Raw genomic sequence first — 16,701 nt, 5'->3', positions numbered from 1 at the left:
GGTCAGTCAGTCAGTCATGGAGTGTGTGTGTGTGGTAGTCAGTCAGTCAGTCAGTCATGGTGTGTGTGTGTAGTCAGTCAGTCAGTCAGTCATGGGTGTGTGTGTGTAGTCAGTCAGTCAGTCATGGAGTGTGTGTAGTCAGTCAGTCAGTCATGGTGTGTGTGTGTGTGTGTAGTCAGTCAGTCAGTCAGTCATGGTGTGTGTGTGTAGTCAGTCAGTCAGTCATGGAGTGTGTGTAGTCAGTCAGTCAGTCATGGAGTGTGTGTGTGTAGTCAGTCAGTCAGTCAGTCATGGAGTGTGTGTGTGTGTGTGTCAGTCAGTCAGTCATGGAGTGTGTGTGTGTAGTCAGTCAGTCAGTCAGTCATGGAGTGTGTGTCAGTCAGTCAGTCAGTCATGGAGTGTGTGTGTGTAGTCAGTCAGTCATGGGTGTGTGTGTGTGTAGTCAGTCAGTCAGTCAGTCATGGGTGTGTGTGTGTAGTCAGTCAGTCATGGGGTGGTGTGTGTGTGTGTGCAGTCAGTCAGTCATGGAGTGTGTAGTCAGTCAGTCAGTCAGTCATGGAGTGTGTCAGTCAGTCAGTCAGTCATGGAGTGTGTCAGTCAGTCAGTCAGTCAGTCATGGAGTGTGTAGTCAGTCAGTCAGTCATGGAGTGTGTAGTCAGTCAGTCAGTCATGGAGTGTGTAGTCAGTCAGTCAGTCATGGAGTGTGTAGTCAGTCAGTCAGTCATGGAGTGTGTAGTCAGTCAGTCAGTCATGGAGTGTGTAGTCAGTCAGTCAGTCATGGAGTGTGTGTGTGTCAGTCAGTCAGTCAGTCATGGAGTGTGTGTGTGTGTGTAGTCAGTCAGTCAGTCAGTCATGGAGTGTGTGTGTGTAGTCAGTCAGTCATGGAGTGTGTGTGTGTGTCAGTGTGTGTAGTCAGTCAGTCATGGAGTGTGTGTGTGTAGTCAGTCAGTCAGTCATGGAGTGTGTGTGTGTCAGTCAGTCAGTCAGTCAGTCATGTGTGTGTGTGTAGTCAGTCAGTCAGTCATGGAGTGTGTGTGTGTGTAGTCAGTCAGTCAGTCATGGAGTGTGTGTGTGTGTAGTCAGTCAGTCAGTCATGGAGTGTGTGTGTGTGTAGTCAGTCAGTCAGTCATGGAGTGTGTGTGTGTGTGTGTAGTCAGTCAGTCAGTCATGGAGTGTGTGTGTGTGTGTGTAGTCAGTCAGTCAGTCAGTCATGGGTGTGTGTGTGTGTGTAGTCAGTCAGTCAGTCAGTCATGGAGTGTGTGTGTGTGTCAGTCAGTCAGTCATGGAGTGTGTGTGTGAGTCAGTCAGTCAGTCATGGAGTGTGTGTGTGTGTGTAGTCAGTCAGTCAGTCAGTCAGTCAGTCATGGAGTGTGTGTGTGTGTAGTCAGTCAGTCAGTCAGTCATGGAGTGTGTGTGTGTAGTCAGTCAGTCATGGAGTGTGTGTGTGTAGTCAGTCAGTCATGGAGTGTGTGTGTGTGTAGTCAGTCAGTCAGTCATGGAGTGTGTGTGTAGTCAGTCAGTCATGGGGGTGTGTGTGTGTGTGTGTGTGCAGTCAGTCAGTCATGGAGTGTGTAGTCAGTCAGTCAGTCATGGAGTGTGTAGTCAGTCAGTCAGTCATGGAGTGTGTAGTCAGTCAGTCAGTCATGGAGTGTGTAGTCAGTCAGTCAGTCATGGAGTGTGTAGTCAGTCAGTCATGGAGTGTGTGTAGTCAGTCAGTCAGTCATGGTGTGTGTGTGTGTAGTCAGTCAGTCAGTCATGGAGTGTTTGTAGTCAGTCAGTCAGTCATGGTGTGTGTGTTCAGTCAGTCAGTCATGGAGTGTGTGTGTGTAGTCAGTCAGTCAGTCAGTCATGGAGTGTGTGTGTGTAGTCAGTCAGTCAGTCAGTCATGGTGTGTGTGTGTGTAGTCAGTCAGTCATGGGTGTGTGTGTGTGTGTAGTCAGTCAGTCATGGAGTGAGTGTGTGTGTGTCAGTCAGTCAGTCATGGAGTGTGTGTGTGTGTCAGTCAGTCAGTCATGGAGGAGTGTGTGTGTGTAGTCAGTCAGTCATGGAGTGTGTGTGTGTGTAGTCAGTCAGTCATGGAGTGTGTGTGTGTGTGTAGTCAGTCAGTCAGTCATGGAGTGTGTGTGTGTAGTCAGTCAGTCATGGGGGTGTGTGTGTGTGCAGTCAGTCAGTCATGGAGTGTGTGTAGTCAGTCAGTCAGTCATGGAGTGTGTAGTCAGTCAGTCAGTCATGGAGTGTGCAGTCAGTCAGTCAGTCATGGAGTGTGCAGTCAGTCAGTCAGTCATGGAGTGTGCAGTCAGTCAGTCAGTCAGTCAGTCAGTCAGTCATGGTGTGTGTGCAGTCAGTCAGTCAGTCATGGAGTGTGCAGTCAGTCAGTCAGTCATGGAGTGTGTGTCAGTCAGTCAGTCAGTCATGGAGTGTGTGTAGTCAGTCAGTCAGTCATGGAGTGTGTGTCAGTCAGTCAGTCAGTCAGTCATGGAGTGTGTGTCAGTCAGTCAGTCAGTCAGTGGAGTGTGTGTGTGTAGTCAGTCAGTCAGTCAGTCAGTCAGTCATGGAGTGTGTGTGTGTAGTCAGTCAGTCAGTCATGGAGTGTGTGTGTGTAGTCAGTCAGTCAGTCAGTCATGGAGTGTGTGTGTGTAGTCAGTCAGTCAGTCATGGAGTGTGTGTAGTCAGTCAGTCAGTCAGTCATGGAGTGTGTGTGTGTGTAGTCAGTCAGTCAGTCATGGAGTGTGTGTGTGTAGTCAGTCAGTCAGTCAGTCATGGAGTGTGTGTGTGTAGTCAGTCAGTCAGTCAGTCATGGAGTGTGTGTGTGTGTGTAGTCAGTCATGGAGTGTGTGTGTCAGTCAGTCAGTCAGTGTGTAGTCAGTCAGTCATGGAGTGTGTGTGTGTGTCAGTCAGTCAGTCATGGAGTGTGTGTGTGTGTAGTCAGTCAGTCAGTCAGTCATGGAGTGTGTGTGTGTGTAGTCAGTCAGTCAGTCAGTCATGGAGTGTGTGTGTGTGTAGTCAGTCAGTCAGTCATGGAGTGTGTGTGTGTAGTCAGTCAGTCAGTCAGTCATGGTGTGTGTGTGTGTAGTCAGTCAGTCAGTCATGGAGTGTGTGTGTGTGTAGTCAGTCAGTCAGTCATGGGTGTGTGTGTGTGTAGTCAGTCAGTCAGGAGTGTGTGTGTGTGTAGTCAGTCAGTCATGGAGTCAGTGTGTGTGTGTAGTCAGTCAGTCATGGGTGTGTGTGTGTGTGTGTCAGTCAGTCAGTCAGTCAGTCATGGAGTGTGTGTGTGTAGTCAGTCAGTCATGGGGTGTGTGTGTGTGCAGTCAGTCAGTCATGGAGTGTGTAGTCAGTCAGTCAGTCATGGAGTGTGTCAGTCAGTCAGTCAGTCATGGTGTGTGCAGTCAGTCAGTCAGTCATGGAGTGTGCAGTCAGTCAGTCAGTCATGGAGTGTGCAGTCAGTCAGTCAGTCATGGAGTGTGCAGTCAGTCAGTCAGTCATGGAGTGTGCAGTCAGTCAGTCAGTCATGGAGTGTGCAGTCAGTCAGTCAGTCATGGAGTGTGTAGTCAGTCAGTCAGTCAGTCATGGAGTGTGTAGTCAGTCAGTCAGTCAGTCATGGAGTGTGTAGTCAGTCAGTCAGTCAGTCATGGAGTGTGTGTGTGTAGTCAGTCAGTCAGTCAGTCAGTCAGTCAGTCATGGGAGTGTGTGTGTGTAGTCAGTCAGTCAGTCATGGGTGTGTGTGTGTAGTCAGTCAGTCAGTCAGTCATGGGTGTGTGTGTGTAGTCAGTCAGTCAGTCAGTCAGTCAGTGGAGTGTGTGTAGTCAGTCAGTCAGTCAGTCATGGGTGTGTGTGTGTGTAGTAGTCATGGAGTGTGTGTGTGTCAGTCAGTCAGTCATGGAGTGTGTGTGTGTGTGTCAGTCAGTCAGTCAGTCATGGAGTGTGTGTGTGTAGTCAGTCAGTCAGTCAGTCATGGTGTGTGTGTGTCAGTCAGTCAGTCAGTCAGTCATGGAGTGTGTGTAGTCAGTCAGTCATGGAGTGTGTGTAGTCAGTCAGTCATGGTGTGTGTGTGTCAGTCAGTCAGTCAGTCATGGAGTGTGTGTGTGTAGTCAGTCAGTCAGTCATGGAGTGTGTGTGTGTAGTCAGTCAGTCAGTCATGGAGTGTGTGTGTGTAGTCAGTCAGTCAGTCAGTGTGTCAGTGTCAGTCATGGAGTGTGTGTGTGTAGTCAGTCAGTCAGTCATGGTGTGTGTGTGTGTAGTCAGTCAGTCAGTCATGGGTGTGTGTGTGTGTCAGTCAGTCAGTCAGTCAGTCAGTCATGGAGTGTGTGTGTCAGTCAGTCAGTCAGTCAGTCATGGTGTGAGTGTGTAGTCAGTCAGTCAGTCAGTCATGGTGTGTGTGTGTCAGTCAGTCAGTCAGTCATGTGTGTGTGTGTAGTCAGTCAGTCAGTCATGGAGTGTGTGTGTGTGTAGTCAGTCAGTCAGTCATGGAGTGTGTGTGTGTGTAGTCAGTCAGTCAGTCATGGAGTGTGTGTGTGTGTAGTCAGTCAGTCAGTCATGGAGTGTGTGTGTGTGTCAGTCAGTCAGTCAGTCAGTCATGGAGTGTGTGTGTGTGTAGTCAGTCAGTCAGTCATGGAGTGTGTGTGTGTGTAGTCAGTCAGTCAGTCATGGAGTGTGTGTGTGTGTAGTCAGTCAGTCAGTCATGGGTGTGTGTGTGTGTGTAGTCAGTCAGTCAGTCATGGAGTGTGTGTGTGTAGTCAGTCAGTCAGTCATGGAGTGTGTGTGTGTGTAGTCAGTCAGTCAGTCATGGAGTGTGTGTGTGTGTGTCAGTCAGTCAGTCAGTCATGGGTGTGTGTGTCAGTCAGTCAGTCAGTCAGTCAGTCATGGAGTGTGTGTGTAGTCAGTCAGTCAGTCAGTCATGGAGTGTGTGTGTCAGTCAGTCAGTCAGTCAGTCAGTCAGTCATGTGTGTGTGTGTAGTCAGTCAGTCAGTCATGGAGTGTGTGTGTGTAGTCAGTCAGTCAGTCATGGAGTGTGTGTGTAGTCAGTCAGTCAGTCATGGAGTCATGAGTGTGTGTGTGTGTAGTCAGTCAGTCAGTCAGTCATGGAGTGTGTGTGTGTGTGTAGTCAGTCAGTCATGGAGTGTGTGTGTGTAGTCAGTCAGTCAGTCAGTCAGTCATGGAGTGTGTGTGTGTCAGTCAGTCAGTCATGGGGTGTGTGTGTGTGTGTCAGTCAGTCAGTCATGGAGTGTGTGTGTAGTCAGTCAGTCAGTCAGTCATGGAGTGTGTGTGTCAGTGTAGTCAGTCAGTCAGTCAGTCATGGAGTCAGTGTGTGTGTAGTCAGTCAGTCAGTCATGGAGTGTGTAGTCAGTCAGTCAGTCAGTCAGTCATGGAGTGTGTGTGTGTGTGTGTAGTCAGTCAGTCAGTCAGTCAGTCAGTCATGGAGTGTGTGTAGTCAGTCAGTCAGTCAGTCAGTCATGGAGTGTGTGTGTGTCAGTCAGTCAGTCAGTCATGGAGTGTGTGTGTGTAGTCAGTCAGTCAGTCATGGAGTGTGTGTGTCAGTCAGTCAGTCAGTCAGTCATGGAGTGTGTGTGTGTAGTCAGTCAGTCAGTCATGGAGTGTGTGTAGTCAGTCAGTCAGTCAGTCATGGAGTGTGTGTGTGTGTGTGTAGTCAGTCAGTCAGTCAGTCAGTCAGTCAGTCATCAGGAGTGGTGTGTAGTCAGTCAGTCAGTCAGTCAGTCATGGAGTGTGTGTAGTCAGTCAGTCAGTCAGTCATGGAGTGTGTGTGTGTGTGTAGTCAGTCAGTCAGTCAGTCATGGAGTGTGTGTGTGTGTCAGTCAGTCAGTCAGTCAGTCAGTCATGGAGTGTGTGTGTGTGTGTGTGTGTCAGTCAGTCAGTCAGTCAGTCAGTCATGGAGTGTGTGTGTCAGTCAGTCAGTCAGTCAGTCAGTCAGTCAGTCATGGAGTGTGTGTGTAGTCAGTCAGTCAGTCAGTCAGTCATGGAGTGTGTGTGTGTGTAGTCAGTCAGTCAGTCAGTCATGGAGTGTGTGTGTGTGTAGTCAGTCAGTCAGTCAGTCATGGAGTGTGTGTGTGTCATGGTGTGTGTGTGTAGTCAGTCAGTCATGGAGTGTGTGTAGTCAGTCAGTCAGTCAGTCAGTCATGGAGTGTGTAGTCAGTCAGTCAGTCAGTCAGTCAGTCAGTCATGGAGTGTGTGTAGTCAGTCAGTTGCGCAGCGAGCAAGAGCGCAGCGATAGGGAGTGAGAGGCCATATGGCAGAGTGACCTCACAGAAAGAACCAAACATCCTTTCATGGAGCACAAGGACTAATTACCAGACCATAACAGAGCGGGCGAGAGAGATGAGGGGGAAGAAAGAGGGAGAGAAAGATTTTGTCAGTCATGGATATGGAGTGTGTGTAGTCAGTCAGTCAGTCATGGATATGGAGTGTGTGTAGTCAGTCATGGATATGGAGTGTGTGCAGTCAGTCAGTCATGGATATGGAGTGTGTGTAGTCAGTCAGTCAGTCAGTCATGGATATGGAGTGTGTGTAGTCAGTCAGTCAGTCAGTCATGGATATGGAGTGTGTGTAGTCAGTCAGTCAGTCAGTCAGTCAGTCATGGATATGGAGTGTGTGTAGTCAGTCAGTCAGTCATGGATATGGAGTGTGTAGTCAGTCAGTCAGTCAGTCAGTCATGGATATGGAGTGTGTGTAGTCAGTCAGTCAGTCAGTCATGGATATGGAGTGTGTTTTCTCCAGTCTGGTGACTTTTATTAGATCTCCCATTGATGATTGCACCTTTTTGAATAACGCTGTTTTGGCTCAACACAAGAAGCAATGTGTGTATCTTCAGATGAAGGACTGAAACGTGGTGTGTGTCTGTATCCTGTATGTATAAAGCATCTGGTGTGTGTGTGGGGTCTATATATAATGAGTATTAATGTTTGTCTTTTGTAATGAGTATTAATGTCTTGAATGTAATAATCTATGTAGAATGTGTTTATCTCCAGTCCAAGGACTGTAACGTGGTGGCCTCTAAGCTGATCCTGATCCTAGATGACCTGCTGTGGGTGCTGACTGACTCCCAGCTCAAAGCCATGGTCCAGTACGCCAAGTCACTCAGCGAGGCCATGGACAAGTCTGCTCAGCAGAGGAAGAGCATGGCCACCGAGGACCAGGTACACACGTATGCAGGCGCACGTAGGCAGGTAGACACACACGTGCGCACACAGGCCAGGAAACGCACACACATATACACACACTTACTTAACAACTGAAGCAGCTAGCTATGTGCTCAGTCACTCCTCTGTCAGACAGACCTACAGTGGAGAAATGATTTGCCCCAGTCGTGTACCCTTCTGTCCACACTTAGAGTAGATGCCAAAATCTTTCTCTCCCTCTTTCTTCCCCCTCATCTCTCTCGCCCGCTCTGTTATGGTCTGGTAATTTAGTCCTTGTGCTCCATGAAAGGATGTTTGGTTCTTTCTGTGAGGTCACTCTGCCATATGGCCTCTCACTCCCTATCGCTGCGCTCTTGCTCGCTTATTCATGTACTGGCTCAAAATGGGCTTTGAGCCTTCTGACCTACATGTGGCAGGCTATGCCATCTGCTGATGAGAATGAGCACTGCACACTCCTTGGCTCATAAAAATCTTATTAATTTGTGTCTGTGCCAAGTACAACAGGTGTAGACCTTATCGTGAAATGCTTTACTTACAAGTCCTTAACCAACAATGTAGTTCAAGAAATAGTTTAAGAAAATATTTACTTTTATTTTTTACTTTTGTTTATTTAGTAACACAATAAAATATCAATGCTGCTGCTACAGGTTAGTGTAAAAACAAAGGGGTCATCTATGTCAATAGTCCATGTGGCCATTTGATTAGATGTTCAGGAGTCTTATGGCTCGGGGGTAGAAGCTGTTTAGGAGCCTCTTGGTCCTAGACTTAGTGCTCCTGTACCGCTTGCCATGCGGTAGCAGAGAGCACAGTCTATGACTTGGGTGACTGGAGTCTTTGACCATTTTTTTGGCCTTCCTCTGACACCATCGAGTGGCGTACTGCATTAGCATCGAATAGCCCCCGTGAAGTTGGGAACCAATATACACAGGCATTTGGGAAAGCGAACAGGTTGTTTTTTCAAACAGAAATTTGCACCCTGTAGCACAAACTCTTTACAGTTTTGGGACACTGTAAAGTCCATGAAGAATAAGAGCACCTCTTCCCACCTGCCCACTGCACTGAGGCTAGGAAACATTGTCACCACTGATAAATCCACGAAAATTGAGAATTTCAGGAAGCATTTTTCTACGTAGTCTTTCTTTGTAGTCTGTAATAGTTTGCAAGCCCTGCCATATCTGACAAGCGCCAGAGCCCCGGTGTAATGGGATTCAATCTTATTCCTGTATTGACGCTTTGCCTTTTTGATGGTTTGTCTGAGGGCTTTGTCGGATTTCTTATAAGCATCCGGATTAGTTTCCCACTCCTTGAAAGCGACAGCTCTAGTCTTTAGCTCGGTGCAGATGTTGCCTGTAATCCGTGGCTTCTGGTTGAGATATGGTCTCGAGTGGAGATCATCCATCTTATTTTCCAGTGATTGCACGTTAGCCAATAGAATGGATGGCAGAGGTGGGCTACCCACTTGCCAACAAATTCTCACAAGGCACCCTGATCTCCTCTCCCGTATTTCCGTCTGATCTTCATGCGAATGACAGGGATTTGGGCCTGGTCTCAGAAAAGCAGTATATCCTTCGTGTCGGACTCATAAAATAATCCCTGTTCCGATATCCAGAAGCTCTTTTTGGTCATAAGAGATGGTAGCAGCAACATTATGTACAGAACAAGTTACAAACAATGTGGAAAAACCCACACAAGATAAAACAGTTGGTTAGGAGCCCATAAAAATCCCCTACGGCGCCAATATCCCAAGCAACACTAGTTGGATGCACTAATAACATTGATGTTCACTTAATTTTATTTGTCTCTGTCTGCTTCTCCATATGTCTCTGTGCCGGTGTCTGCATAGTGTCTGTATTTTTTATGGTCTCTGGTCTGTATCCAGGAGTCGTCGGCGCCCCCCTCAGCCCAGCAGGTGCGTAGCCAGCATGTGTCGTCAGGCACAGCGGCTGACCAGAGCGCCACCATGGCTAATCTGTTCGCTGCCTTCGACGTGTGTGAGACCTCCCACCACCTGCAGATCACACACCTCGACCTGCACATCTGTGACGACATACACGCCAAGGACAGAGGTACGCACACACAGACGTATGACACGTGTATACACACACACACATAGACACGCCTGCTAATACCCACATACAAATGTAAAACACACACATACCTCACACAAACTTCAGACAGATGTTTGACTGACTGGCTGATACCTACACATCAAGTTGGGCTCTGACGCACATTGGACCTTTGCGCATTACCTTATCTTCTGCCTCTGCGTTTTTCCCTCCCTCCCTCCCTCCCTCCCTCCCTCCCTCCCTCCCTCCCTCCCTCCCTCCCTCCCTCCCTCCCTCCCTCCCTCCCCTCCAACCCTCCCTCCCTCCCTCCCTCCCCCTCCCTCCCAACCCTCTCTCCCTCCCAACCCCTCTCCCTCCCAACCCTCTCTCCCTCCCAACCCTCTCTCCCTCCCAACCCTCTCTCCCTCCCAACCCTCTCTCCCTCCCAACCCCTCTCCCTCCCAACCCTCTCTCCAGTGATCAATAAGAGGATAACTGGTGGGGCCATGCAGCTCTCCTTCAGTCACATTACCCTGGACTACTATCCCTCCCACAGAGCAGGTAGACACAACCTCTACACAACCACCCTACAACATTACTACCCCTCCCACAGAGCAGGTAGACACCACCACAACCTCTACACAACCACCCTACAACATTACTACCCCTCCCACAGAGCAGGTAGACACAACCTCTACACAACCACCCTACAACATTACTACCCCTCCCACAGAGCAGGTAGACACCACCACAACCTCTCTCCAACATTACTACCCCTCCCACAGAGCAGGTAGACACCACCACAACCTCTCTCCAACATTACTACCCCTCCCACAGAGCAGGTAGACACCACCACAACCTCTCTCCAACATTACTACCCCTCCCACAGAGCAGGTGAACACCACCACAACTTCTACCCAACCTCCCTCCAACTGCCACACAGCTGATGGGAGTAATAGTGATCTTTCTGATCTCTCAACACCACAAAATGTGTCTTTCTTTGTCTGTATACCATCTCTATTAGTGACAAGAGTAGGTACTTAGACAACGGTTTCTCCCTCGTCTTTTGCTTTCTGTCCTCTCCCCCATTCATCTCTCTGTCTCCAGGTGAGAGTTGTCTCCACTGGATGCACTACAGTGAGGCCACTAAGGCCAGGGAGGGCTGGGCCAGGAGTCTGCTGGAGGAGTTCAAGTCTAACGTGGAGATGTTGAAGACTGCCAAGAGAGACCGGGAGGGCCTGGCCAACTCTCACACCTCACCACAGCACGGTAAACAAAAGAGCAGCACAGGCACGCACACACACAGAGTATGGTAAACACTCACACAGACACTCCTCCCCTCAATGTGATTGAAACATAGTAATCCAATAAAGGTGTGTGTTGGCGCATCTGTCCTGATTCACTTTTTATTCAACAACTATAAAAATCTGTCCCAGCAGCCCATGAAGAGTGATGTTGGTTAGACAGTTGACATTCAACTGAACTTAATGTCATCTAGTGGGTCATTTTTAGAAGAGCCCCAAGAGTTGGAATTAAGTGAAGTGTTGGTTTCCCTAGCATCACACTGCCTAGTCACTCTGAGTTCTGTCCTCTCCAGTGTCCAGGTATCCCTCCAGTGTCTCCAGTGTTAGGGACAGTGTGTATGGTCCCGTAGGGCAGGACGAGACAGGAAGAGGAAGAATAGTGGTGGTTAGGGGGCCAGACGACCTACCCCCGGGGTGGGTGCGGGCACGAGCCATGGTACGAGCGAGGGAGAGGGCGAGGGCACAGGGGCGGGCACAGTGCTGCTTCTCATGCCTAGAGCCAGGTACCCCCCTAACCGATGGTGTGCGCACGCGGTGTGCGGTGATACACACCTTTTTGAGATGATGTCAGAGTGTGGCAGGTGGTCTGATTGGCTCTGTTTTTCTCTTTCCCCACTGTCTCCTTATTCTCCCTACCATCCTTTCTCTCCCTCCCCCCCTCCTTTCTAGGTAAGATCAGTACTAGTTCTACCAGTATCCTCAGTTCTCCCCAGACCCCCAGGGCGCAGCTCCTGTCCAGCTCCATTGTCCTCAGGATAGCTGACTTCAGCATCTACCAGGTCAGCACACGCACACAGTTGACGTGCTTATCTGATCCACCCACTTGTCGTACTGACCTCATCCCGTGTGTGTGTATCAGGTGTCCACAGCAGACCAGCGTCGCTCCAGCCCTAAGGCCATGATCTCCTGTAATAAGAAGTCCCTGTACCTCCCTCCTGAGATGCCTGCCATCCACGTCGAGTTCACCGAATACTACTTCCCTGATGGAAAAGACTACCCCAGTAAGATAGGTTCCTACTCTCATTCAGTTCCTAGACCCTCATCATACAGGGTATACAGGTTTTGCTCCAGCCTAGCGCTAACTCATCTGATTGAACTGTTTGAAGTCTTGACTTGATGTTTATGTGAATCGGGTGTGTTAGTGCTGAGGGAAAGGTGAATGCATTAGTGTGTCACCTCTCTTCTCTTCCCCCTCCACCCATTTCTAGTTTCCAACCTCTATTCTCTTCCCCACCTCCTGCAGTCCCTTGCATTGATTATTATATCATCTTCTCTTCCCCACCTCCTGTAGTCCCTTGCACTGATTATTATATCATCTTCTCTTCCCCACCTCCTGTAGTCCCTTGCACTGATTATTATATCATCTTCTCTTCCCCGCCTCCTGCAGTCCCTTGCATTGATTATTATATCATCTTCTCTTCCCCGCCTCCTGCAGTCCCTTCCATTGATTATTATATCATCTTCTCTTCCCCGCCTCCTGCAGTCCCTTGCATTGATTATTATGTCATCTTCTCTTCCCCACCTCCTGCAGTCCCTTGGCGCCCTGTGTTTATTATATCATCTTCTCTTCCCCACCTCCTGCAGTCCCTTGCATTGATTATTATGTCATCTTCTCTTCCCCACCTCCTGCAGTCCCTTGGCGCCCTGTGTTTATTATATCATCTTCTCTTCCCCGCCTCCTGCAGTCCCTTGCATTGATTATTATATCATCTTCTCTTCCCCACCTCCTGTAGTCCCCTGCCCCAACCTGTATGTGCAGCTGAATGCGCTGCAGCTGGTGCTGGACCCCAGGAGCCTGGTGTGGTGCAACCTGTTTACGCTGGACCTGAGGCAGAGCCTGGAACAGTTCATGGAGCTCTACAAGCTCAACGACGAGGAACAGAAGCCTGACGAGCACATCGACATCAGGGTGGACGGACTAATGCTGAAGGTAGAGGGCAGAAAGGATACACAACCACAGGCTCTGTCATGATGTTATGTCGCTGTTCAAATCACACACACACTCATATTGACTCCTTGGACACTTTGATTCAGTCAGTTGAGAAATGCAAACGCTACCATAGCTGTGAAAAAATCCCTTAAAGGTCAACACACTCTATTTCTGTTGGAGCGTAGTCTTTACATTTCAACAGATTGGAAATTACTCTCATTGTCATCTTGTACACATTGATGACCTCTATGTATATTTTCTATTACTGTGTTTCTCTTCCTCTCTCCCCCACCACAGTTGGTAGTGCCCACGGACAGGGACCCCTCCTATCCCCAGGACCTCCCCCGCTCCGTCTCCGTCCAATGCTCGGAGATGGTGGCCACCAACACCCGCCACCACCCCAACTGCTCCCGCTCCCACCTGGAAGCCCTCCTCCTCTCCTTTCAAGAACAACAGTTCTTCTCCACCTCCTTTTCCTCCTTCCCTCACTCCTCCACCTCCTTCCCGGTGATCCATCCCGTTTTCCAGCGCCATGCGCATGAGCAGGACACTATGTTGCACAATGTGTATAAAGGGTTGGTGTCGCCCTCGTTGGGCGTGGATGCCCTCAAAATGCCAGCTGCCACAGACTTGTGGGCGGTTCATTTTGCCCAGTTCTGGGTGGACTACGAGGGGAAGGGGCGGCCCCAGCCCTTCGTTGACGCCTTCCCCCTCACTCTGTGGGCGTGCCAGCCGGTCAGACATGCCCAGCACCAGGAGCGGCTAATGGGCGGGGCTTCGAGAGGGCAGAGAACGCCCCTTTCTGCAGCTGCAGGCCTGGCCAGGAGCGAGCCTGTGGATACCGTTGGACGTCTGCAGAGGAAGAGGCTTTTGAAGGAGTACTATAGTACTGTTACGGACGCCACGGCAACAGAGGCCTCGCTGCCGCCTAGCAACGGGTTTCACAAGCCACTGTCCCTGGACAACATCCCCCCACCTTCCTCGTCTTCCTCTTCCAGTAAGGAGGCAGACATGCACATGTTAGTGCACGTACAAAAGCATTTGAGTGCTCAGGTGAGTGATGATTCATATTTTGGTGTGTGTGTGTGTGTGTGTGTACACTAAGTGTACAAAACATTAGGAACATTTTATTTTCCTGGTCAGTCTGATCCCTTATTGATGCCACGTGTGTGAATGAGCCAGACCAAATATTTAAGTGCCTTTGAACGGGTTTTGGCAGTAGGTGCCAGTTGCACTGGTTTGTGTGTCAAGAACTGCAACGCTGCTGCGTTTTTCACACAACAGTTTCCCATGTGTATCACGAATGGTCCACCACACAAAGGACATCCAGCCAACTTGACACAACTGCAGGAAGCATTGGAGTCAACATGGGCCAGCATCCCTGTGGAACGCTTTCCACACCCTGTAGGGTCCATGCATCGATGAATTGAGGCTGTTCTGAGGGCAAAAGGGTGGTGGCGCAACTCAATATTAGGGAAGTGTTCCTAATGTTTTATACACTTTGTATTAATGTATGATGTGTGTGTGTATAATGTGAACCAACATATGTTACACTGTGTTTATTTGAGAATGCTGAAGTGTGTGTAGTTATGAGTATAATGTGTGTGTCCAGGTGAGCCACAGGCAGTACATGTTCCTGATGCGGCTGCAGCGCAGCATCAAAGCCTTGCAGCACACCCTGCAACAGGACCTGGAGGGGATGGGCTCCAAACGAGACAAGGCAAAGACCACATCGGACCCCCCTCCAGACCAACAGCCCTTCAGTGCCTGTGTGGGGATCCTGCTCAAAAGTGCAGAGGTAGCCCTCCTCTTGAAGCCGGTACCCCAGCCCGAGGGTCCTGGTTCCCCCCTAGGGTCGGAGTTGTCCCCCTCGGAGAGTAGATGCACCTTGGAGACTGGGAGTGACGGAGGGGAGGGGGGGGATAGAGGAACCCACGTGGAGGGGGCTGGGGCGAAGGGAAGCTGTACAGTGGACCAGCTTATGTGTGGGGTAGAGGGTGGGATAACGCAAGGCCCCGCCCCTCTCATCCCTGCCTCTGCCCCCAACCTGAAGGCTTCTCTTGACGAGAGGACAGGGAGATCGAGTTCAGAGGAGTTGGGAGAGGCTTCCCTGGAGGCCTGGACTGGGGGAGAAGAGCCGGGGACCGGAGTTGATTGTAAAGCCCAGCAGGGTGTGTCCTCCGGGGCAGACCCCACTCTCTCAGACCCCCTCTCCACCAAAGACTGGAACGAGAAGAACCCTGGGGCCAGATTGCCTGAGTCTATGTCCAGGTAATTCCCTTCCGTCATCATCATAATACAGTCTGGTTATTTAGACTGTCATTACCGTAACAGTCCTTTTCCAGCTAGTTAGACCTGTAGCCACTGTCAATGACCAGGTATTCAGTTCAGTGTTTCCACTGCAGTCATTTAGCTGTGGCGCCACGGCAAAAAAAATATGGGACATTAAAAAAAAAAGTATACCGAGGTGCACTTTGAAGATGCTGGAACAATCCACATGTACTTTTCCTCTGCAGACAAAATCAGACAACCCCACAGTATAATAGTTTTATCTATTTACATAATCGGCTTGTTATCTTGTTATGCAAGATAAATATTCCTCTCGAGGCGCGTTCAAATTACGAGTGTCATAGGGAGGGAATTCCCAGACTCTAAAATCGGCTGCTCACTTTTACCAGCCGCACCGGTTTACTCTTTATATGGCCTGCGTATGGTCTAATGGAGGAACGCTGAATGAATGGAATTAATAACTTCGAATTAACTGAATGATCGAAAATAGGCCAACCTGTTTGCACTTCGAGATTTCACTCTCGCAGCACATTTCCACGGTGATGTAGCCTATTCCTTTATCACAACCTTTTTTCCCCTCCGGTTAGGCCTACGTTAGCCATTTTCACGTAACCTAGGCTACCCAGGAAAAATACAACACATTACAAAGCGTATCACAACCGGCCGTGATTGGGAGTCCCATAGGGCGGCGACAATTGGCCCAGAGTCGTCCGAGGTAGGCCGTCATTGTAAATAAGAATTTGTTCTTAATTAACTGACTTGCCTAGTTAAATAAATAAAAATGATCTGGTGGGGAGAGGGAACATAAGCGCTGCACGTGGACAAATGAAAACATTTTAATGCGTGCTAGGCTGGTAGACTCATGTCTGTCTCGCCGCTCACAGAGTGGAATTCACAACACAACAAGCGCCTGGGTTTTGAAAGTCTAACTTGATTTTAAAATGTACCCGACCCGCAATGTGATTGTTCTGAACCACGAACCGACCCACGGTTTGGAAAGTTTTGTTTATTCCACCCGCCAGCTGATTTAATTAATTTATTTTTGTCTCACCCATGCCTATCTGACCCGATGCAGGACTCTACTAATGATTAGCCCAACAGGGTAAATGCAGATAGGCTACCCCATGCGTCAGCCCTTTTATTTATAGCCACTATGCTGCATCAGTTGGGATACAGGTGATAATGCTTATTGCTAATAGCATACCTGATCATATGAACCATGCATAGGCTATAAGCAAGGTCCACTATGTTACAATTTAAACAACTAATTTTACCAATGTTATTTGGCTCATTTCTTGAGGTAGATATTATATTTTGGTTGGTGTCAACATAATTTGATAGAATGTCCTTTTAAAAAGTCACCAGAAGTGAGCTTCTCAGTCCTTCTGCATAAAAATGATCTGGGGGGGGGACCCCAAAACAGTGTGGGAGGGAAACCCCCTGACCTTTCCCCGTTACTGCTACCCATTTCTCCAGAGGAACACTGATTCCGTTACTTCCATAACATATTGTTCAGCTATTCAGACGGTCAGCCTGTAAAACATTTACAGTGATGATTCACTCCAAAGCAAACAATAAGAACATCTTTACTGTGACTTGGTGCATGTCCCGGTCGCCAGATCAGCAGTGGGAAATGCAGGCCAATCGGCAGGCAGACCGTAACACTCATTCAGAGGACTTATGACAAGCTTTAAATAAACAGTCACTCCTATTACTGCAAGACTCAGTCACAAAAATACTTCCTGCAGATGTCATTACAGTTACTCACTTATTCATGCCCAGCTTAGTAAAGCATCATTTAATGTTACTTTACTGTTACTTGGTCAGTCCCATCACATCAGTCTGTAGTACTACATCATGTCTGTGTAAATACAGTGACCTCACTGTACCTGCCCTATACGTCACAATATCAATGTCGTCACCCATAAGAGGTGTTTGTTCATTTGTGTGTGTTTCTGCCTTGTCCACTGTGCTCCCATACA

General features: G+C 49.0%; 1 protein-coding gene across 4 annotated transcripts in view; it reads left to right on the top strand.

The window, feature by feature from the left end:
• The window catches only part of LOC112215001 (UHRF1-binding protein 1-like), a 48,668-nt gene that overhangs the window by 19,441 nt on the left and 12,526 nt on the right, over positions 1-16,701 (top strand). For all 4 annotated transcript variants that reach the window (XM_042297893.1, XM_042297889.1, XM_042297890.1 and 1 more), the window contains exons 7-15: positions 6,981-7,148; positions 9,031-9,217; positions 9,674-9,757; positions 10,304-10,465; positions 11,170-11,279; positions 11,360-11,501; positions 12,234-12,430; positions 12,728-13,483; positions 14,043-14,701. In XM_042297893.1, the coding sequence (XP_042153827.1) occupies positions 6,981-7,148; positions 9,031-9,217; positions 9,674-9,757; positions 10,304-10,465; positions 11,170-11,279; positions 11,360-11,501; positions 12,234-12,430; positions 12,728-13,483; positions 14,043-14,701 (2,465 nt within the window). The remainder of the gene's footprint in view (positions 1-6,980; positions 7,149-9,030; positions 9,218-9,673; positions 9,758-10,303; positions 10,466-11,169; positions 11,280-11,359; positions 11,502-12,233; positions 12,431-12,727; positions 13,484-14,042; positions 14,702-16,701) is intronic.

This window comes from Oncorhynchus tshawytscha, linkage group LG15, assembly GCF_018296145.1.
Source record: "Oncorhynchus tshawytscha isolate Ot180627B linkage group LG15, Otsh_v2.0, whole genome shotgun sequence".
NCBI classification, from domain to species: domain Eukaryota; kingdom Metazoa; phylum Chordata; class Actinopteri; order Salmoniformes; family Salmonidae; genus Oncorhynchus; species Oncorhynchus tshawytscha.
Note: the sequence above shows the minus strand (reverse complement) of the source record. Positions and strands in the feature narration are given on the sequence as shown.